Source organism: Abramis brama (assembly GCF_963993115.1).
Source record: "Abramis brama genome assembly, chromosome: 5".
NCBI classification, from domain to species: Eukaryota; Metazoa; Chordata; class Actinopteri; order Cypriniformes; family Leuciscidae; genus Abramis; species Abramis brama.
In genome coordinates, this window is record NC_139967.1 from 13,828,409 (window position 1) to 13,851,238 (window position 22,830).

The 22,830-nt window shown below is 36.9% G+C and overlaps 2 protein-coding genes across 8 annotated transcripts in view; one reads left to right on the plus strand and one right to left on the minus strand.

Moving 5' to 3' along the window:
• Positions 1-22,830, plus strand: part of npas2 (neuronal PAS domain protein 2) — a 69,927-nt gene that overhangs the window by 44,188 nt on the left and 2,909 nt on the right. For 5 of the 6 annotated variants that reach the window (XM_084115653.1, XM_084115650.1, XM_084115655.1 and 2 more), the window contains exons 2-19: positions 7,224-7,629; positions 7,767-7,823; positions 8,389-8,543; positions 10,249-10,340; positions 11,113-11,202; positions 12,350-12,473; positions 13,062-13,175; positions 13,989-14,107; positions 14,207-14,289; positions 15,464-15,570; positions 15,780-15,927; positions 18,776-18,857; positions 18,989-19,115; positions 19,204-19,307; positions 20,593-20,664; positions 21,110-21,268; positions 22,248-22,391; positions 22,475-22,665. In XM_084115653.1, coding sequence (XP_083971779.1) covers positions 7,556-7,629; positions 7,767-7,823; positions 8,389-8,543; positions 10,249-10,340; positions 11,113-11,202; positions 12,350-12,473; positions 13,062-13,175; positions 13,989-14,107; positions 14,207-14,289; positions 15,464-15,570; positions 15,780-15,927; positions 18,776-18,857; positions 18,989-19,115; positions 19,204-19,307; positions 20,593-20,664; positions 21,110-21,268; positions 22,248-22,391; positions 22,475-22,665 — 2,042 coding nt within the window. In that variant the 5' untranslated portion in view covers positions 7,224-7,555. Of the gene's footprint in view, positions 1-7,223; positions 7,630-7,766; positions 7,824-8,388; positions 8,544-10,248; positions 10,341-11,112; positions 11,203-12,349; positions 12,474-13,061; positions 13,176-13,988; positions 14,108-14,206; positions 14,290-15,463; positions 15,571-15,779; positions 15,928-18,775; positions 18,858-18,988; positions 19,116-19,203; positions 19,308-20,592; positions 20,665-21,109; positions 21,269-22,247; positions 22,392-22,474; positions 22,666-22,830 lie in introns of those variants that run through there. The other variant, XM_084115651.1, reaches the window with a different exon arrangement.
• On the minus strand, positions 733-3,710 carry LOC311083397 (uncharacterized protein). Of its 2 annotated transcripts, XM_084114884.1 has the most exons (6): positions 3,574-3,710; positions 2,519-2,591; positions 2,274-2,422; positions 2,037-2,139; positions 1,771-1,853; positions 733-1,509 (listed from the first exon to the last, which is right to left on the minus strand). In XM_084114884.1, the coding sequence occupies exons 3-6, from the start codon at positions 2,355-2,357 to the stop codon at positions 1,471-1,473; spliced, it is 309 nt and encodes a 102-aa protein (XP_083971010.1). In that variant the 5' UTR covers positions 2,358-2,422; positions 2,519-2,591; positions 3,574-3,710; the 3' UTR covers positions 733-1,470. The 2 variants fall into 2 exon arrangements, 1 of the variants encoding a protein (XP_083971010.1); XR_014606284.1 differs by lacking the exon at positions 1,771-1,853.

A 22,830-nucleotide genomic window follows, 5' to 3' on the forward strand; every position in this document is an offset into this window, starting at 1 on the left:
TTAGAAACTTTCCATTACAACCTAATATTTCTAAAGACACTGAATATTTTTCTTTTCATTTTGTCCTGAAATACGAACTTTGCCTTTGCCATTGACTAATCTCACAGGTCTGTCAGTGTGATATTTTGCAGAGCAAAACATGTTTTAAGATAAAATGAAAGATAAATGAAGTGCGTGTGTGTGTTTGTGTGTGAATATAGGTCAGTCATTGTCTGACACACACCTTTTCTCAGCTGATAGGTAAGAACTGTCAGATTAATGGAATTATATCCACAAACCACAGTTGAGATTTGACAGGTGTGTGTGTGTGTGTGACGTGTGTGTGTCATTGTCAACTAGTTGTTCAGGCAGATTGTTTTGAAAACATAGATTTGTGCATCCCTACACTGTAAAAAATTTTAAGCCAGTACAACAAAAAAAATCTTAGTACTAATTTCCTTCAGCTTTTTCTTGTTTACTCAACTTTTGTAAATAACAGTTAGACTGACTGAAATTAAGTTGTAAGTCTTACAATTTTTTTTTTATTGGGTTAACTTAAGATTGTTAGTTTTCTGGAGAGGTGCAACTATTTTTTAACAAACCTTTTTAAGTTGAGCCAATTAAAAAAAAATTGTCTGAATGTCTGAAGTTGAGTGAACAAAAAAATCCTAAAGGAAATTGGTACTAAGTAATAATATGTTAAGACTGGAAACTACAATAACTTTGCCCAAGTCAAAAACTGAAAACAGTGAGTCAATGTTAACAAAACATTTATTCAGAAGCATGTTGAAGGCAAATAAAAATGTCATTTCAATTAGCTGTCATCATGACAAGAATTTTCTTTTTTTATTCAAAGGAATATATTACCCCAAAATCATAATTATTTACTTTTTTCTGTCTCAAACTCATAGGACTTATTTTCTTCTGTGCAAGACACAAAGACATGCAGCTGTAATTTGTATTTTCTGAAGTAATACAGTTTTGGGAGAAACAATAAACTAACAATTCTTTTTAAATCTTGATATCCGATTGTATTCAGAAGACATGGATTAAATCATATGTGTTACATTTATATAAAACATGGCTTACATTTATATCTTTATGTTCTAGAGAAGAAATGAAGCCATTAAAAGACTATGCACTAAATAAGAGTACAAACTGGAACAAATAAATGCTCAATCTTACAATTATCCATATGGATTGCAGCTACTTGAACAATAATTTTTTGAAGGACCGGACTCTTGCTGAGCACTTTAAGTCAAGACCAATAAACAATTTTTAATTTAGTCAAAAGTGTATTTTATGTATTTTAATTGTTTAGGACAGTTCACATTGAGGGTATAAATCAAGCCAAAGATGAGAGTAACAGCTGTGGCAAAGTTCTTGCACATTATCTAGCCCAATCTGCTCTTATAGTACTACAGAGAGGCACCTTATAATTGGGTTGGAGTGGAACAGTTGCAACATCATCTTCAACGATAGTTAAGATCCTCATCTTCTCCCCTTGTGAATGTCTTCTGGCTCTGTGTCCTGCAGTAGAAAATAAATTGACATAACTTTTTTTTATTTTGAATTACGTTACACCACAGAGTGACCCTAAACATGTGCTCATGTACCTTCACTTGAAAAGTAAAGGTGGTCATGTTTTTAAGCTTGTTCAAATTCAGCCATAGAACTAAAACTGATAAACAGAATACATCTCCCAATTTCCTGCACCTGTGCTGTTAGATGCCATGCAGTATTAAAGGGATAGTTTACCCAAAAATGAAAATTAGCCCATGATTTACTCACCCTCAAGTCTGCCACTATATCACTGCCCTTATAAAGCTTGGAAGAGCCAGGAATCGTTTTAATATAACTCCAAATGTATTTGTCTGAAAGAAGAATGCCATATACACCTAATGACTTCAGGGTGAGTAAATCATGGGCTAATTTTCATTTTTGGGTGAACTATTCCTTTAATATAGTTACACGTGGCACAACGTCATGGGGATCTGGTGAACAGGTGAAATTATATCAAGTGTGAGTGTATATGCTGGTGACACACATCTTCTTACCAGGCAAGTCTTCAGGATGTTTCCTGACTTTTCCCTCATAAACAAAGGTAGAGCTCTGAGAGTTGTAGCCTTTCTTTGACCAAGCACATTGTAGTTTCTGTGTCTGAAAGACAGAAAACAAATATGGAACAAGCTATGCATGTTATATCCAAAGAGAAGCATGGGAATTACCTTGAAAAGGAGATGGCAAAATTCAGCCTTTAACCAGAGAGATATGACCACATGCAAAATAATTACCTGATGATTAAGTTGGTCTAGGAGGATCTTCATCTCATCGTATACGCTCCACCACTTGTTTTGTACAATTAGATGTGTATTCATCTAACTAAGAGAAAAAGGTGCTCTTCTGATTAGTTTGTGTAAACCTGTAATACTCAGCACAGACCCTGAAAAAAAAAAAAAAAAACATTGTTAAAACAGTAAGAATTAAGTGTAGGCCTACACGTTAATTCAGTTCTACTAACTAAAAATGATAAACTCACCTGATCTTTCAAAAACAAAGGCCACTGTTTTAGCACATCAGAGGTTCTTGTTGCTGTACTGATGTTCTTTAGTCTAAAAGGGACAAATACAACATAACAAAGATTCATATTAAACTAAAAAAAACAGTTACAGTAGGTTAATTTACATATAGTAAAAATACTACAGAAATGGAATAATCAAATGTGAAAAAAAAAAAATTCATTTTTTCCTTAAAAATACAAAAGTTATTAAAGAGCAGTGAGCGATTTTGTCTTTCATTGATTAACAGGAAGGACACTGACAGCGGCAGATAACATATTTTCACTTTAAACATTATTTAATATACAAAGCAAACATGCGTATTTTTAACATAACATTTGTTTTGCATATATAGGCCTATATTTTTTCCCCTCTAAATTGTATTATATTGAATTATATTGCACTACTGTAGAATGCCTGAGCCTCAACCTAAGCATGTACAAATTGTCACTGACATTTGTATATAGGCCTATATAACAAATAAACTTGAAATTGAATTTAAATCGAATAGACTACTGTCACTTTAAGAGCTATTGCACAGATTTAATACTGAAACATCTGGATTTTACAACATTGTTTGTTCACTTAAGACATAGCCGACTGTATTTACATGAATACTACACACACAGTGGGTTTTTTTAAAATAATTGTGTGTAACGTTATTTCACTATTAATTAGCAATAAGCCGTGAAAGATAACTGAATTCGCACTCACATTCTGTCTGAGATAAACAGCTCTCTTCTGTCTCAATCAGCGCAAGCACCAGATTTGAGTCTTTTTTAACGACTTACTGCGCTTAACATTTTAAACTTCGTGCACGTTCTTGTCTTTTCTCATTCAAGCATGTTTCCTCACTTTAACGTTAGTCTAGGTGTCAATAGTTAAGTAAGTTAACCATGTGCTACGCGGATAATCTCTAACAATAGACACTTATCGTCTCCACAGAAAATATCTTTTAACATAATACTATATTTTACCAACATATGTCTGCAATCAATGTAGCTTATTTTCATTCATAAAGCAAAATAAAACTTACCTCAGAGATGAATCCAGTCCCTTCGATAGCGTGGTTGAAGGAGGAAACCCCGTGTAACGTACATAGAGACAGACTGCGCTTGCGCGATGGTGGGAAGTTAAACGTTCCAGCACAGAAATCAAAACATTAAGTTTTCTCAACTTATTTTTTTGTGTTCATTGGACAAATAGTAGTAAACATGCAGTTAAATAGTTTTTATAAGTTAACTCAACATTGCGCTCAAACATTTGCCCACTCAACTTATAATCTTAAGGTGAGTAAACAATTTGCAAGTTGGATTTTTTACAGTGTAGTTGCAAGTTGCTTGTATTATAATTTTCCATTTATATTCTTTGTGTAGGCGGCACTTCTTACCAAATTGACTTACATTACTGGAAAATGTCCAAACAAGCAGCCAAAAATAGACAGAGTTTGTTTTACTAGACCTTTAATTGAAGAGCATCTCCTAAAAAAATAAAAATGTATATTCTAACTAACTTAAATGTATGACAAACCTATGTTTGGTTTTGAAACCTATCCTAATAACTGATACATCTGTATAATTCAAATCAGGAATCAGTTTGTTTTGTAAAATCAACTGTTCTGTTCTTCTGTATACTATCTATCTATGTACGTGTCTGTTCTCATTGGCAAAGGTTTTTTTTATCAGTTTGGTAAGAAAAAAATTAAATCAAGATATATTCTTTGAAAACTACAGAATTTTATCTAAAGTAAATTCATCTTGTTTTAAGTATGTTTTTAGTATTTTTGTCTTATTTTCCCATAAAATATCTATCAATCCATTCTCCAAACCACTTATCCTCTGTAGTGTCACACAGCCACCGTAAAAAAAAAGAAAGAAAAATATATATTTTTCAAAGTGCTGTTTGATAAGGTGTGCAGTATTCTATCTTGTTGGTGGATTTGTACGAACACACACACAAACACACACACAATGCACACACTCTCCATTAACTCTCTCATACACTCTAACTCCTCCTCTCTCTCCCCCACTTTTTCTCTTTCTTCTTGGCTTGTGTTGGTTTATGAGCGTGGCATAAAAGATGTTTCTAGGTCATGGCACTCCTTGGCAATGCAACATTTCCTGAGGGTTGTGCCAATGTTGCATTAATGCTTAAGCCTAGGTGTCATCACAATACTTCTTGTGCACTTTTCTTTACTTTGTCATTGGATATTGCATTAATCATGTTTGCACATCAGTTTGAACCATCTACGCTGCAGTCTGAAGCAGGTGGAGAGCTGATTTGTATGCAATTAGACTTGAGCTAAAACCGCTCTGATACACCCAAAATCCTCATCATTGCAGAGGTTGTCGTGAGAAACAGGTAGTTATTAAATGAGACATGAATGTGTAGGTCTAGATGATGAACAGGTTCTGTAGTGCTTCAACAGATTCAGGGGTGAGATAATGATGAAAATGTTTCAGTTTTGGAAGCACATTCCATATTTTTGACTTTTCACTGTGAATGTAAGGGAGATCAGGGGCAATTGTAACCTTTTACTTCAAAAAGTAAGACTTACAGATCATAATATTCAATTCAAGAAGAGTGTTACAATCAGTGTGGCTGGGGCAAATTGTAACACTTGAAAAATGTATTAACTCACTGTGCCTCCAGTAAGACAACACTTCAAGCTAATAATTAGCTTTAGTATTTATTCATATTACTCATTATTAGCACTTTTATACAAATTATTTTAGCTGTCAAGAACAATATGTTTAAAGGAAAGGTCTGGATGGGATTTTTCAGTTTTAATTATCTGAAATGTATATTTTAAATGAATATCATAATTTTAATATAATATATAAATCAGCTGACGAGTTTTCAGCTGTGTACTTTTGGATGATTTTTGATCACGAAGCACACAGCATGTGGTGTCTCTGCGGGCTTTGCTGAACTGTAATGTACCTGGAGAGGTGCCAATGTTTTATTCACTTGACAGAAAGGGGGAGAGAGAGAGTATCTAATTAATGTTGGTGGTCTTTTTTCTAATTCATGCATTTAAATAGAATTTGTAAATATTGTTTAATTTTAACACACAAAAAAATTCACTAATTTGATTAGAAAACTATTTTTGTTGATTATATACAATACAGTTTGCAGCTTCATAAAGAGGGAATGAACAAATGCTCTGCTTTTGTGATATTTTCTTTATTGTTTAATGAAATGATTTGTGCCAGGTATTAAAGGGATAGTTCACCCAAAAATTAAAATGTCATCATTACTCATCCTCAAGTTGTTCCAAACCTGTACGAGTTTCTTTGTTCTGTTGAACACAAAATAACTTATTTTAAAGAATGTTGGTAACCAGACAGTTGATGGCCATCATTGACTTCCATAGTATATATTTTTCCTACTATGGAAGTCAATGGATACCATTAAATGATGATAACATTTAAATTTTTAGGTGAACTATTTAAGGTGCATTAAAGGTCTAGTAAGTGATTTCTGAGAAAAGCTGTTGAAAGTGGATCGGACTGAGCATCAAAACACACTTGTAGCCAATCAGCAGCAAGGGGCGTATACACTCATGAGAGGGGAGGGGCCTGTGCTGCATAGCGTTAGTACATTTTGGGGTGGAGCTATCAAGATAGGGGTGTTGAGATCACATGACCAACCTGGTGGTATTAAAGCCCGGGACACACCAAGCCAACATCAAAGAACTAGCGACGACGAAAGCCAACTGTGTCAACAAGCATATGCGTTCTGCGCCTGTGTGCAAGTAAATATCTGTCTAGATCAGCAGGTATCAATAGTCAATTTTCGTCATTCAAAAAGGGAAACTGAAACTAGTACTGCAGATATACAAACTGTAAACAAAGCAGCGCTTGCTTGCCATTTTGAAAATCAGTCATGCTGATCTTTCCAGTTGGCTCACGTTATTATGAAAACATTCGTGCATTCGAATGCTCAGATAAGATGACGTAAATTTGTAACAGCTTCTGTCTGTACTGTTTTGACTTTGACTTTGCTTGCTTTCATCACTTTCGCTTTTATTCTCGTGCACTGACTCGTTCGCTAAGCTGAACAGCCAATCATAGTTCTCTCACCGACGGCCCGATGCCTATAGACCTTATGCGCCAGAGAAACGAGGGCGCCGCCATCTTTAGAATATTGTCTTTGAACTTCCGTTTTTGCAGTCGCTCTGTATATTTCTATGGCATTGCTGTCCAGGAGTAATTAGCTTTTGAAGTGGATTTACTTAATGTAAAATTAACGAAAGTCATCATGAGGATTGTAATGTTTCAAGCAGATGTCTTAACAAATGTCAGTAGACCGGGAAGATTTTAAAACGAGCCGTTCATTCATAAATACACAAGATCGCTGTGAAAATACAGACCGGAAGTCAAAAGACAATGAGCGCAGCGCTGAAAAAGACGGGGCTATATAAGGTCTATACAACATGCTGAATCGACCCAAAAAAACCTGACGCATCCGACTAGAGCCAATGGTGCGGCAGAAACCAAAAAAACGAAGCCGACCGACCCTCAAAAACGGCCCAACGTTGCCCAACCGCCGACCGTCAGCTTGGCGTGTCTCAGCCTTATACCAGACAATTTTAGCTGCAGAGTAATTTAATCAAGATAAAACCAATCATAAATACAGCCAAAAAACTGAAAATTAAAACACCCTTTTTGTTTTCCTCCACAGGGTCTACTGTTTCCACCACTAACTTCATGGAGAGAGAACGAAGTTCTGCAAGTGTACATTAACAATTTTTGGCTGGATATCGATTAACAATATCTTGATGAATAGCCAGTTTTTGCCATTCAAGGACTGGCTAGTCGTAAGGACATAACCTCAGCGTCTATCGGCTGCCAATCATCAGTGAGGTAACACCGGCGTCAAGCCATCTGAAATTTGGGAGTAGTGGCTAACCACTAGCATTAGGTGGTTAGCGTGTGGTGTCTATTAGAATTTCTGCGGGTGTTTTAAGTGTAGAAAACGCGAATGGGACACGCCAGCCTTCACAGACGGCCTGAATGGGAGAAGGAGTGAGCATGGACAACCTTTCGGAGTTTGGAGGCCTTTGTCCGTCCAGCCGGAGGGAATGGGAGTGAGTCCACACTAATGTCACAATATGTTTGTCCTTTTTGTCCATTTATAAGTAATTTGCCATGTTATATTGTTCTGTGAGATTTTGATGGTGCCAAATAGGAATTTTAAATAGAAAACATTTTCCTCTGCTTGCAGCACAAGCAGCTGTGTGGATGATTTAATGGACGAAGATGAGAAGGACAGAGCAAAAAGGTCTGTGTGTGTTTTGCTCTTTAAAGTGATAGTACACATTATTGTGTGATTATGTTGAATAATAAAATCCCACATTAGACTGTAAACCTGCAAACTTTAATTGTGCCCAGAGACGTTTAAGAAATCACACCTTTAAAAGCTCTTCACGCTTTCACTCAATACAATAGATTTTACTTGTGAAGGAGTGCTTAGGGCTGATATAGAGAGAGAAAGAAAGAGAGTAATGAAAATTGGAGATAATGGAAAGGGTTGAAAGAATTTTTTTGATGGTAGAAGGCACTTATTTACTTATTGGGTCATGTTGCAAGTGTATAAACCATTAGCTGGAAGCCTAAAATCCTCACTTGTAATTGAAATGAAATTATAAAATTGTTAAAGAGCTACGGATGCGTAGAACAGAAATGTTTGTAATTCTCTACAGTTATCTGAGATCCTCATGAGAAAGCATACACAAACACCATCGTCACCACACACAGACATACACAAACATTCCCTCTTCCATCTCTCATTGTCTGAAGTAATGTGAGTGTCATCTCTTTCTGCCCATCTGCCCATCTCTCTGCAGGGCGTCCCGTAATAAATCAGAGAAGAAGAGGAGAGACCAGTTCAATGTTCTCATTAAAGAGCTGTGTACTATGCTGCAGGGTCAAGGTCACCCCCGCAAGATGGACAAATCCACCATCCTGCAGAGGACCATTGACTTCCTGCAGAAACAGAAAGGTCAGGGAAAAATCATGTTAAAATATTCAGAGTTGCTCCCAGTCTATGAAAAAAAAAAAAAAAAAGTAGTTTATGTTGGTGTTTCATTGTCATTGCCTTCATTTGTTATATTAATTATTTCATTTATTTATTTTGTATATTTAAGAAAATGTAGTCAAAAAAGCAGAACGATACCCAGCTCAAACCATATAGCATTCTGCAATAAATATGTTATATTTAATAAAACATCATGTATATGTGTGTGTATTAAATACATTTATTTTATTGTAAATGTCAAAATATTTTTCATCCAGGACAAATATTTGTATATATTTGAAATTTTTTAATGAATTTATTTAGCTGTCACTCACTGTGTCACAATATGAGCCTGTCTTCACCTCTAAATGAAACTGCACCTGGCACAAAAACATGAAGACGTAAATCATGATTTTGTCCCTCCTATTTGTGTAGGGAAGGAATATTATGCATATGTGTGGCTGCGTGGAGTTCTGGTGTAAAAAATCCTTAAGGCATTCAGGTAAACTTGATTTTCCAGAGAGGTAAACCTCAAAGATAGTCTGGATGCCAGCCGAACTTAGCCCCGCCCACAACATTTGAAGTCAGGAAGTTCGTCTGGACTTGATCCGTTGTGGAGCAACTATGCTCGAACCAGAGCTGTTTGGACCAATCATATTGTCAGGGCGGGCTTTATACGATGATGGACAGATGATCAACAGTAGCGTAATCATCCACGTCACCAAAGAGCGCTTGGGTTGAATTCGTTTACAACAAAAATGGCTGCCGCTGGAGAATTGAGATGTGTAGATTCCGCCATCGTGTCTGTTATAGAAGATATCGACAGCGCATTAATTTTAGAAGAGGAACAGAGAACCGCGATCAAGGCATTTGTCGATCAGACGTCACTTACTCCGTTGCTCTGATTGATTGTAGGCCTATCCAATTGAATGCAGAAGCATTTTCCTGGTTCGGTTGAAACACGCCCAATAATCACAGCCCAATGGAGCAGTATCAGACTCATATTCTGACTAGAATCTGAGTATGACGACGTCATATTCTGACTAGAATCTGAGTATGACGACGTCATATTCTGACTAGAATCTGAATATGACGATGTCAGGCTACCTCAAAGAGTCACAGATGCTTGTTCTGGGAGACGGTTGGATTTGTTTTGAATCTCTCCACCTCACACCAGTGATGATCATATTATCATTGTCATTGTCACAATTGATTTAAAACATTTCCTCCATTTTATGTACTCGCTAATGCCAAGGTTTACGCACATTTGGCGAGTATTAATTTTGGACCCTGGTTTGAAGAACAGAATACTTTTTACTTTATTTTTGCATTTGGTGGGAGGAGCAAACTGCTGCAAGCTCCTGGGGTGTCACTACCAACACCTTTGAGTGCCAGGAGCTGCTCTGTGATGGGCCCAGTTCCATTTCCTGTCTGAATCCAGGGCACAGCTGTCAGGCCGTCGCCACAACGTTTACTGGCAGCAGATTTCACTGCTCCTATAAACAGTTCTAGTGCCATTTCCAACTTCCCTCAATCTCAGACTTCCTTACTGCTTGATTTAAATTTCTTACGATTTTTATCCGTTCCATCCAAACTTGTTAGTTCACACATTCCCTTTCTCAGAATTCCATAATCATGTTCTTAGAGCATTCCTAAAAATGTTTTCTTCCTGCTGTTTGGTGTTTTCCAGAGATCACAGCACAAACAGAATCTTGTGAGGTTCGGCAGGACTGGAAGCCTTCTTTCCTCAGCAATGAGGAATTCACCCAGTTAATGTTGGAGGTAAAGCATCATATCTGCCTCATTCACCTTCAGTTTTTCTGTAGTCTTGTGGGAATATTCCATACTTCAACACATGTATTTTGCGAGACTATGAGATGCCTTATAGCACTGATTCAGGCTCAACTATGTTGCCTCCTTGAAGAAAACACATTTTATAAATAAAGGAAAATGTTTAACTTTAATCATGTACAGTAGCTGAAATACATGAAGTGAATATATGCGCACAGCAATCCTAGAGCCTGATAAACCGGATGTTGCGCTTTGTATGGGGCATTTTTGAATTATCCCCAGAGTTTCCAGCATTAAGGAAACATTCACACATGAACACTTCCTTTTAAAAACAAACTCAGGCTCTTGTCAGTTCCCAGTCTCAGACTTTCCAATGTACAAGTACAGTGACACGTGAAGATGTTGTGAGTTGGGGAATCCTTTGTTTATTTCTTGTTACATTAAGAAAACAAGGAAAAAATATTGTGCAACTTCAAGAGCCTGATAGTCAACATTCTGCAGCTTCAAAGGTTCTTCTTATCCAGCATTCTCAGCTTTGAGGAAAGAATTTCTAGATTAATAAATTATCTTGCACATTAATTTGACTCGAATTGAATACCCATCTGTTATTTTGTGTGGGGACAAGACCAATATTCAAAGTTCAGCAATAATGACAGAATTTTTATTTTTGGATGAACTATTTCTTAAATAACAGGGAAAACTGTCATCAGTATATTATGAGAATTTCTGCTGATTCAGAATGTAATTTTTTGTGTGATGGCAGGCTTTGGATGGTTTCCTAATAGCTCTTACCACAGATGGGAACATCATATATGTATCTGACAGTGTCTCGTCTCTCATTGGCCATCTGCCGGTAAGTGATGGGGTGGGGTCCAATGGGATTTAAAGGGAACTTGATTTGGATGAACTCATTACCTCTGAGAATAAAACCCTGTTTTATTATGACTAGTCAGGCAAACTCATGCTATTTTGCCTCTGTTTTTCTAAACATAGTTAAGACAGCCCACACACAGCAGGTTTTCTGTAAGCTGTTGACAACAGTCCTTAGGAAATGCTGCAGATTTTTATTAGATGTTCAGAACTGTATTTTTACAGTATCTGAAAATCATGAAATGTCAAGTGCTTTGGCTTATTGCCAGTCAAGTGGCTTAACTTATTACAGAAAAACAAACATTTCATAAACCTGAATCAATGCACTTCTCTTCTTAACTCTACAAATGTGTCAAAATCCATTCAGAGTGTGATCACATGCTACCAGTCTAATGAGATTTGCTTCTAAACTTAACTGTAAGTTCGGTTCCTGCTGTGTGTGGGTCACAAATTTGGTTTGATAATAGTGATGATGATTAGTTCCATCACTGTCAAATCCATAACCTTTGGCCTTATTAAGCAGAGAGTGTGGGCTTAGCAGACTCTTGTTATTAAGGAATCAAACAAGCTGAACTCAGGTGGCACTGAGGTCATGTGTGGCAATTATGGATCTACACAGATTGTGCTAATACTCTTAAGATTTTGTTGAGATGGTGCCAGTTCCTGTTACAGCAGAATGCTGGTTCAAGCAACAAGGCAGCTTTAGTATTATTTATATATTATTATTGTATTTATTATTATTTTGAATGTAGTTTTTCGTAATTTTATGAGCTTTTCTTTTATATTTCTATATAGCTTGAAGTTATTTTTATTTCAGTTTTAGTTTAAGTAACTTTTTTGGAATTGCACCCTCATGCTAATTTGCCCTGTTTAGTAAATCTGGCCCACAGTATTAGTTAACAATAACAACACTGCCATAAGCTGATGATGCTGCAGGACCTGTCTTTTGAATTTTCATGGAAAGCAAATTATTATTACAATTAATAATAATGAATAATTATTCAAAATGAAATTTCTTGTGAAATCATGTTATACGTAAGTGCTTAGTATTGTGGGAAATGTAGTGCATTTTGTAGCACTGATGGAAGCGAGCTGGGAGTGATGTTGCTATGGATACTGCTGTGTCTCAGTCAGATATGGTGGACCAGAACATTTTGAACTTCCTGCCAGAGCGAGAGCACGGAGAGGTGTATAAACTTCTGTCATCACACATGCTCTTGACGGAGCCTTCTGCTGTGGACCTACTCAACAGCAGTGAGTGTATACACACAGACAGACAGACACACACACACAGACACAGACCATCACACACCTGAAAACACAGATGCAAAATGCTGTGAGAGCGTGCCATCTTATTGCCTGGATGTAGTGTGCTCTATGATTACACTCAAGGCTAATTATAGAAGCTCTGCGTGTGCAGTGTAACACAGATTATCTGTTACAACACCCTAATAATCCCACATACAGCTCTTACCCTGACCCCAATCCCTGAGAGACACATATATACACAGACACACACACATACACACACACACACACACCAATACTGAGAGATACTGGTAGAAAAAACAGTCACTGTTGATCTCATTCGATCACCAGAACCACCTCTGTTTCACTGGTCACACTCGCTTGTGAACAAAACAAACACACACTCACACACTGTTGTATGGTGTGTCAGGTCATTGTACTCTATTTTAGGATAATCATCAAAGTCACACTTAGGCCACAGCCATAACAGAACATTAACCTCAACCTTGCGGGTTTGTCTGACAAACTGAATTGCTGTTACATCAGCTGCTAACAGTGTCTTTCCTCTCCCTGTGCACACTTTCTTTCTTTCAGATGAGACGCACGTCGAGTTCTGCTGTCATTTAGCGAGGGGGAACGTTGACCCGAAAGAACCGCCCACATATGAATATGTCAAATTTGTTGGAGATTTCAAGTTTCATAATAATGGTGGGTTTTAATTATTTTTTTACATCTCCCAGGCTACATGCAACACAAACAGAGACACTAATAATTGATGGATATAGATGGATAGTTGGATATTTCTGTTTATTACTTGATTTGAGAAGTCAACTTTAGCTGTGTTAGTAAGCAATTGGAGTGAGCATGCATGTGTTTCTTCCTGTGTATTTGGTTGAGGAAGAGATTTAATGAGGAGGATGATTTGCCTATGTTGGAACTATTTGTCTGTCTCCTGATTTACATGTAGAATGTCATTATGAGGTCAAATTTTTACTGAAAGGGAATGTGAAAATGAGAAGACAAGAAAACATTTAAGCCACGACCAGAACAATGCTAGTCCTCTCTGTGAACATTTTTAACTTTCTTGTTTAAGAAGTATAACAAAGTTCAAGTACAATATTACAACCACTACTTGAATATTAATATATATATAGTCAGTTACATAAAAAGGTAGATTGGTCTAAATTAAATCTGAAAGGTAAGACTGATTACCCCTAACTAATTGCTAGTTGGTCAGACTAGTTCTTAAAGCACAGGCTTAACATAGTGGCTATGGTTATGCAACTGTGTATAAATAGGCAGATATACATAATAAAAATGATTAATAATAATACAAAATAGTAATTAAAAAAGTATAAAAATAGAAGTAAAAAATACATTTTAAATTCATTCACTGCCATTCACTAGAAGTTGGTGTAATATACATAAAATATACCTTGTGCTAAGTTTAATACTTAATCTCTGAAATCTGGTCATTGTGGGTGTTTTTTAAACAGAACATGATGTTTTTCTGTGTCGCAGTGCCTCTGTCTACATGTAACGGTTATGAGCTGGCGTTCCCGCGCACACTGCAGTCTTCACTAGAGGAGCAGATCTGTCTCATAGCCACAGTGAGACTCGTGACCCCTCAGTTTCTGAAGGTAACAGTGCACAAAATCAATATTACACACACTACTTGCATTCATCCTTACGTCAAAGGAAGGACAGACTCAGTGTGTGTGTGTGTGTGTGTGTTATAGGATATGTGCAACATGGAGGATGTGTGTGATGAATTCACATCAAGACACAGTCTGGAATGGAAATTTCTCTTCTTAGATCACAGGTGAGCCAAATGCCGCTCAATTATGCAAACGACTCTGATGTTGTGGTTCTGCATGGTCCGTTGTACTGCACTCCGTTATTTCGTAGGTTCATTCGTGACTCTTTCTGATTGTCATTTGCTTAATTCATTCATCAGTCGCTGACCCACTTACATCTGCTAATTCAGACTTTCCGCTGTCCCACGCACGGCTGCGAGGGCCAGGGATGTCATCAGATGTCCGTGTGCTTGAATCTATTCTCACACTCCTATTTTAAATGTGATGTTTTTATTCAGCTGTGGCCATTCATAAATTTCAGGATAGAGATTATTTACTCAGGAGGCTTTTCTGACCCCCAGAGAGTTACATAACCGTGTGTGAGTACTGGATGTCCTGTTCCCCACAGAGCTATAATTGGACATTCGAGCTGTCTCGTCAAACTCTCTCTTTAAAGGGGAAGTGTGCAATTTCAGCATCAACAAAAATAATGTGGTTTTCAAACAGGTTTCCTAAACACTCCCTGCATTTTCTATTGGTCAGTCACGCAGATAGTCCCGTCTGCCCCCAAACTCACACAATTGGTTAAGCCAGTGTTTCTGTGGTCCAGATTGTCAAACAAACAGTGTTTTGAGACAGTGTTTACTTTGGGCAATTTATAAAACTTATAACACACACACAGCTGATTTACACTTTGATAATAATGAAAGATTTTCTTGTGCACCAAATCAGCGTATCAACTTGTGACACTGAAGACTGGAGTAATGATGCTGAAAATTCTGCTTTGCCATCACAGGAATACATTTAATTTCAAAATATATAAAAACAGAAAACCATTATATGAAATTGTAATATTTCACAATATTACTGTTTTACTGTAATTCGGATCAAATAAAAATCTAACTGACACTTCACTGTTAAGCTTACATGCCTCTTTATTTACAAACACATACAAGACTCAGGCAGGCTATAAATAAGCTCTTGCTTATTTCAGTGGTTTCCATGGCGATGAGTGTTTGCAGGTTCATCTGAGCCCCCATGTTTCATTCCTTTAGCCTCTAGGGGAAATGCTCAGTAGTTTTTAATGGGTCTGAAAGGACATACGATTTGACGACTTGTTTTGTAAATTGGGCCAATGCTTGGAATTGTGCATGTGCTGGTAGCAGATAGTATGTACTGAACGTGTGTGTGTGTTCGCAGGGCCTCTCCTATCATTGGGTACCTACCGTTTGAGGTTTTGGGGACCTCGGGTTACGACTACTACCATGTGGACGACCTGGAGCTGATTGCTCAGTGTCATAAACAATGTGAGTGTTATCTCAAAGTCTCTCTCTCTTGCTCTCTTCTAAAACTAGGTCAGTGTACTGGCATGGAAATTTTGTGCTGTTTGTGTGAATCACAGAGGAGCTGAAAATGCTCCCACCAGGAAAGATGAAAGACCTTGTAAGAAGCTCTCAAATCTTTTTTAGAGACTACTGATCTTGAGAGTTTGTGTGCATGCATGTGTGTATTGCAGTGATGCAATTTGGGAAAGGAAAATCCTGTTACTATCGGTTCCTGACTAAAGGACAGCAGTGGATCTGGCTACAGACACACTATTACATCACATACCACCAGTGGAACTCCAAACCAGAGTTTATCGTCTGTACACACAACGTGGTCAGGTAAAACACACAAAACCATAATTCATACATGTATATTGGAAAGCAAAGCATTATTTATTGACCTCTCATGTACCTTAAGAAACCTAATAGCTTGTCTCGACTTGACGTGTCTTGATTATGTTCTATTTTTATTTATTCTTTATGTATATCATTGGATTTAGTTCATTGAAATTTGTTGTTCTTTGTCATTTTAATGTTTGTCGGAATTGTAGTTTTTATATGCTTGTGTCACAGAGTATTTTGCTGTGACTCTGTTACAATGACAATAAAGAAGTCTAAGTCACACACTGGAAAGTACACGCACTCAATTTTATATGCGTATAAACAAAAACAATTCACTCACACAAGCATATTGAAGCATTTTAAAATATTTTAGGTTTAATAATATTTGTAACATGGATATCTGTGTTCAAATGCCTGTTCATAACTTCAAAAATAAAATCCCCCCCCCCCCCCCCCCCCCCCCCCAAAAAAAAGAAGTTAATATGGTTATTAGCTCAATTAATTGAGTCTGTTTTGCAGTGTCTATTATCTTTTAGCCTCAGTTTCCATCTAGTGGTTAGTTTGTGTTACTACAGGTTTGGCCTTCAAAAATGACCACCTATTCCATTTTACAGCAGTGGTTTTCGACCAGGGGCCTGGGGCCCACCTGGTGGTATCTAAAAACTTCCAAAGAGTCCTCAAGATGAGTTAAAATGTAAAGAAATAAACAACTAAAAATCAAGTTATTTCTTATTTTTTTGTCTTTGAAGAACCAGTATTCCTACAGTCTTGGAAATCCTGGATATATGAGGAAGACTCATTTTGAAAGTGTGATTTCTACACCTGGAAAAGTCCTGTAAATTGTAGGGCTGTGACGGTGGCAGTTTTTTACCACCGCGGTGGTAATGGACCCAAATACCGGCGGTGTTGCGGTGTTTGGGGGGTTGTTTTGAAATAAATAAATAAAAACAAAGAAACAACACAATAAAGCCTCTAAAGCATTGCAATAAATATCAGTAAATACTGGTAACTTACATAATATAATAAATCTATTCTATTTAAGAAAAATCTTAATCTATTTAAGAAAAAAAAAACTTTTGTTTAATATTTCCACACAAAGACGCGTGATACAGCCTACCGCTCTGCGCTTTGAGAGGGATGTGGGACACGAGCAGGAAAGAGACCATCAATCTCTTTTCTGATATCTTCATGTTTTCTACTTGTAAAAGGTATGAAGAGCGAATTTTATCTTCCACATGGGCAAGACATTTAAGCTATGTTTGCGCGCTGCCAGAGAAAGCCAAACTAAAATCACCCGCGCGTGTGAAACGCGCTTTACAAATGAACTTGACGCGCCTATACCAATATGTCTAATAACAAGCACAAACTGTGTTAAAAAGAATTTGACGTACATGTAAAAAATGTAGGCTATATCTGTCCTACAGCGTTTTTTCTACTTTACCACAGTAAAGAATACGAAAATAATCGACCTAAAAGCGAACAAAGGAAGAAACGTTTATAATCCCCTTTGGAAATGGGTGAGACGCGAGTGAAGGTATGGGAAAAGAAAAAAGAGATTCCATGCAGGGATGAGTCACGATTTTTGAATATTCGATTATGTTCTAATGTCTGTTGTGCGATCATTCTCTAAAATAAAATCTCCATGTTCTGGTGCTGATGCGGTTGACGCGTTCATGTGGGTGACGCTGCCAATAACGCACACAACAGCTGTCACAAACCGGCAAAAGTAATGATTATGAACGTGTCAAATATAGCAAGGAGACATTTGAATTGTTTATTAATAAAGTGGGGTTTTTTGTGTCAGTGTTGGGCTGCAAAGATGAAGTTGACGATGCTCACTCGTCATCTTCGCAGTGAACGCGCCTATAGAGAGAATTGCACACTAGGCTATACGGAATACATAAACATATGCTAGTCGGTTTATTTTCGTTTTTGTTTAATTTAATTGTTTCTATATGGAATAACTAATGGAATATTTTTAAATTCGCTGATTATCGGGTGAAGATCGCAAACCAGAATTCAAAGCCGACAAAGTTTAAATTTATGGACTCACGCACAACTCTCTCATTCGTCATGAATTCAAACTTTTCCATGGCTGCGCCTGCAATATAACATTTAATTGCTAACCTATTATTTATTTTGTAAACAAAGCTTTGTGTGTCATAATATTAATGTAAAACAGCATTCACATACAAACTTTTTTTTTTTGCAAACCACCGCCGGTACTCCTCAGCCACCGCGGTGGCGCTTTACAACCGCGGTGGTGCGGTTGTCAAGTTTACCGGCACAGCCCTAGTAAATTGATATACTTTTTTTTAATGAAACCTCTAAATTCATAAAATCTTATAACTCTATGGGCATTTTTGTAAAGAATAAACAGTTTTCTAGTAATGACAAGTTCTAGAATATTTTATTGGGTAGAAATTGTAAGTATATTTTATGTATTAAAAAAAATCCTTAATTCTTAAAATTCTAAAAATTCTTAATCTTTATCCAGTAAATCACAAACTGAAAAAGGGGCCCTCAAAAATTGTTGTGGACAATGAGGAGTGATGATGTCTATACTGGATGCTGCGCAATGTGACACAACAAATTCCAGACAGTAAACTAAAGCCCCGTTCTATTTCTGACATACTTCAAGCGCTCACTCTACATCCGACACGAAGAACAAATGTATTCGCAACGGTCGCTTTGTCACGTCCAGCGTTGACAGCCTCAAGCTGTTGCGGCGCAGGTGTAAACACAGTGTTGGAGTCAAAAAACCACTGGTCTACAGCTTTTCACAGTGGATGTACAAGTTGAAAGAATGAAAAGTAAAAACAAAACACTTTGTCTCTCTCTAAAGTTATGCTGAAGTCCGAGCGGAGAGAAGGAGAGAGTTTGGATTGGAGGAAAGCTCATCTGATATGGCCACATCCTCAGTCAAGGTATTACTCACTCACACACACACACACACACACACACACACACACACACACACACACACACACACTGCTTTATTGTTTGCATTCCTATGTGTTTATGTGAATAGTTATGCGAATGAGTTTTGTCTGTGTAGGGGCAGGAGGTGTTTTTGGACATGTGTCCTCCTTTGAAAAAAGCACGGGACAGAATCAACAGCGCTCGATCAGTGTCATCACAAAGCTCGCGAAAATCATCACACACAGCACTCTCCGACTCCGCATGTAAGTACAAGCACTTCTGCCCTTATGAGGTGTACATGTGCATAAGAGGGTCATGTGAATGTAAGCCTGTGTGTGTCTGTGTCCATAGCGAACTCATCGGTGAGGTACACAGAAGCATGCACATCGTCACGGCAGTCTGCTTCCATTGGTCCTGAGAAGAACTCCAGCAGAATGCCACATAGTGGATCGAAGGTACAAACATGCACCTCATCATCATCTCCATTATCATCATTTATATGTGCAGTGATCTGGTGGGGATCTGCAGTGATCTTTTAGGACACAAGCACCAATGGTGCAAGGACCCTATAAGAACTGCTCCGTTTATTTATTTTTTGATTTTTATAAATCTTCTTGGCTGAGTCTCAGCAACAGTGTACAATTTCATAAATCAACAGGGTATGACATATAGACTAACTTTCATTTTAACATTCTTTAAAAACACTAGTAATTTAATAAGACTGTTTAGCCATTCTCAAAATGAATTGTCCATTTTTCATACTATACATTATCATGTTGTGATTTAATAAACATTTATTATAGTTTTTTTGTGTTTTATTTTTAATTAACTCAACAGACAGGTGTTTGCAGATAGAATTCAACAGGTGAGGGTGTGTAGATTAGACAGGCAGATGGATGATGACCTTAGATCTGTATCATAAGGTCATTAGTTTGTCTCATCAGATGTTTAATAACACATAAAAGTCCCCAACAATATCCAGGTGAGTTATGAAGGACTCAGACATGAGAAAAGCAGAATTCATCTAAGTGAACAACTGTAGCAAAAATGTAACCATTAAACAATACACATTACTAAATATTGTTAAAAACTACATACAACTGCAGCTCATACTCTGAAATGTATCGTAACACTAATCTTAGCAGTGACATATTTATAGTTTTAATTTTTGTCATTCAACATGGTTACATTGCTAATAGTTAACAGTACAATTTTGCAACATTCTTTTAAAATCCACCCCAAAACATGCATAAATGTCATAAGATCTATAACTAAGATCTCCGTAAAAAAACACTTTGAATACTTTTATGGCTCTGTACACTACTGTTTAAAAGTTTAGGGGTGGTGAGATTTTTTTTTTTTTTTTACGGTTTTGAAAGAAGTCTCTTATACTCATCATTCATTTAATCTAAAACACAATAAAACAGTAATGTTATTGCAATTTAAATGACTGTTTATTTTAAAAGCCATATTTTCAGCATCATTACTCCAGTCTTCAGTGTCACATGATCCTTCAGAAATCATTCAAATAATGCTCAAGCAACATTTCTTGTTGTTATTGATGAAAAGGTATTTTTTTGTGATATTTTATTCAGAATACGATATTTATTTGAAATATAAATCTTTTGTAAACATTTTGATCAAAAAATCTTACTGACCCCTACTTTTTGTACAGTATTGTATGTTGTTATCACCAGTCGTTGTGTGTGTATCTGAACGTTTTGTGTCTGTTTGTTTTAGACCCTGATTCAGAGGCAGAGCTCCTCGGAGGCCACATCACTCTCTCCCTCCTGCAGTCAGCAGTCCACCATGGTCAGTACTCTCTCTCTTTCCCCTCTATTCCTTCCTACTGTCTGTCTTCCCCTCCATGTTCAAGTATAGCTACAGTTTAGTGTTTGTTTTAATCTTAGAATAGAAAGATTGTTAACATTTTACCAACGACTGTGTAACGGTGCCAAATCTAGATCCTTGTTCCCTGCAGAAATTTTATTTGTTAGAAATTCTGCCCATTGCAGATCACAATGGCAACAACAACAAAACAAAAAAAACCTCTGAACCAATTTGTTTTAGGTTCTAAAATAGCTTTTCCATATGTTATGGAATAATGTAGTCAGTTAAGTCTTCATTCGGCTTAGTGGAAACAACAGCTGGTTTTGAGAGAAGTTCACAGTTTTGAAAAGGTGGAAAATGGGTTATATGTTGCTGCTCTTGAGTCTTTTTGTGTGCTCTCAATGTTCTTTGTGCATGTGGGTTGCAGACACAATCTCTGTACGGATTCCAGCAGCCTCAGTTAGGCGTCATGCATCAGCTGAAAGAGCAGCTAGAGGAGCGGACACGCATCCTACAGGCCGACATCAAGACACAACAGCAAGAGCTGCACGACATTAAAGAGAAACTACAGCTCGCCAACCTAGAGGTGCACACACATAATCATAAACTTGCAGTATTATATTTATTTGTGCAAATTTGGGTCAGATAAAATACATAAAAAATAGAAAATGTGATGTAAAAAGAGGAAGAAATACACTACTGATTTTTTGGTTAGTTAATGCATTAACTAAAATTAAATAGTTAATAACAGCTGGTCATTGTTAGTTCATGTCAGCTCAGTTCCATTTAATAATATTAACAGATTTTAATAACGTATTAGTAAATGTGGAAATGAACTTTAACTAAGATTAATAGATGCTTTAGAATTATTTTTCCTTGTTAACTAAAGTAGTTAACTAATGTTAACAAATGGAACCTTATTGTAAAGTGTTACAGATTTTTTTCTGTTTTTGAAAGTAAAAGTATTATTGTGAAAATAATTGTATTATTATTATTATTATTATTATTATTATTATTATTATATAATAACTGTTCTCTATTTTAATATATTGTAAAATGTAATTTATTTCTGAGGTGGCAAAGTTGTATTTTCAGCATCATTCCTCCAGTCTTCAGTGTCACATGATCATTCAGAAATCATTCTAATATGCTGATTTGGTGCTCAAGAAACATTTCTTATTATTATCAATGTTGAAAACAGTTTTGCTGCTTAATATTTTTGTGGAAACTGAAAACTTTTTTTTAGGATTCTTTTATACATTTTTGAAATCATACAAATGTCTTCACTGTTACTTTTGATCAGTTTAATGCACCCTTGCTGAATGAATGTATTCATATATTTATTTTAATTTTTTTAAACTTGCTGACCACAAACATTTGAAAAGTAGTGTACAGTAGATATACAATATTCCTTTTCTGTAGGAAAAAAATGCTACTGTATTCAGAGACAAAGTTATTGTATTGGAAGTCTTACTTTATTTATTACTAGACTACTAAAGTGGTCTGTGGTCTGACAACTAAAGTGGTCTGATTCTGAACAGTGTGTTTGGATCGCTGTCTTGCAGATGTTTCTCCAGCAGCCGATACAGGGAGAGTTTGCCGGTTCTGGTTCACAGTCGCAACACAACACACACCCCAAACCTCAACACTGTGCTTCACATTCATCACACACACTGCTCAGAGAACAGCCCAGTAGCTCATCTGCTCAGGTACACTTCACACAACACACACATTACTCACTCACAGACTTGTGACACACACTGATGGTTGTCTTGTGTTTATGTGTGTTTAGGGGCAGCAGAGACTGGTTCAGACTGGACACATGCAGGTCGTCAGTGTTCCAATGCAGACACACACCAGTCTCACCACACCCTTTTACAGCAACCCAATGATGTTCTCCCCCAACCACGGACACAGAACCCAACACGACACACACCGCCAAAGAAACACACACACCGACTACAATCAGGATGGACAGCTACGGTAACAACACACCTTAACACACAGAAAAACACAGTTTACTGTGGCTGAAGTACATTGTAAAGGCTTGTTCGTATCAAGACAACTGTTCAGTTTGAAAATTTAGTGTGATAAACATTTTAATCTGAATAAACGTCTGTTAATGTCTGTTCAGACAGACATGAATAA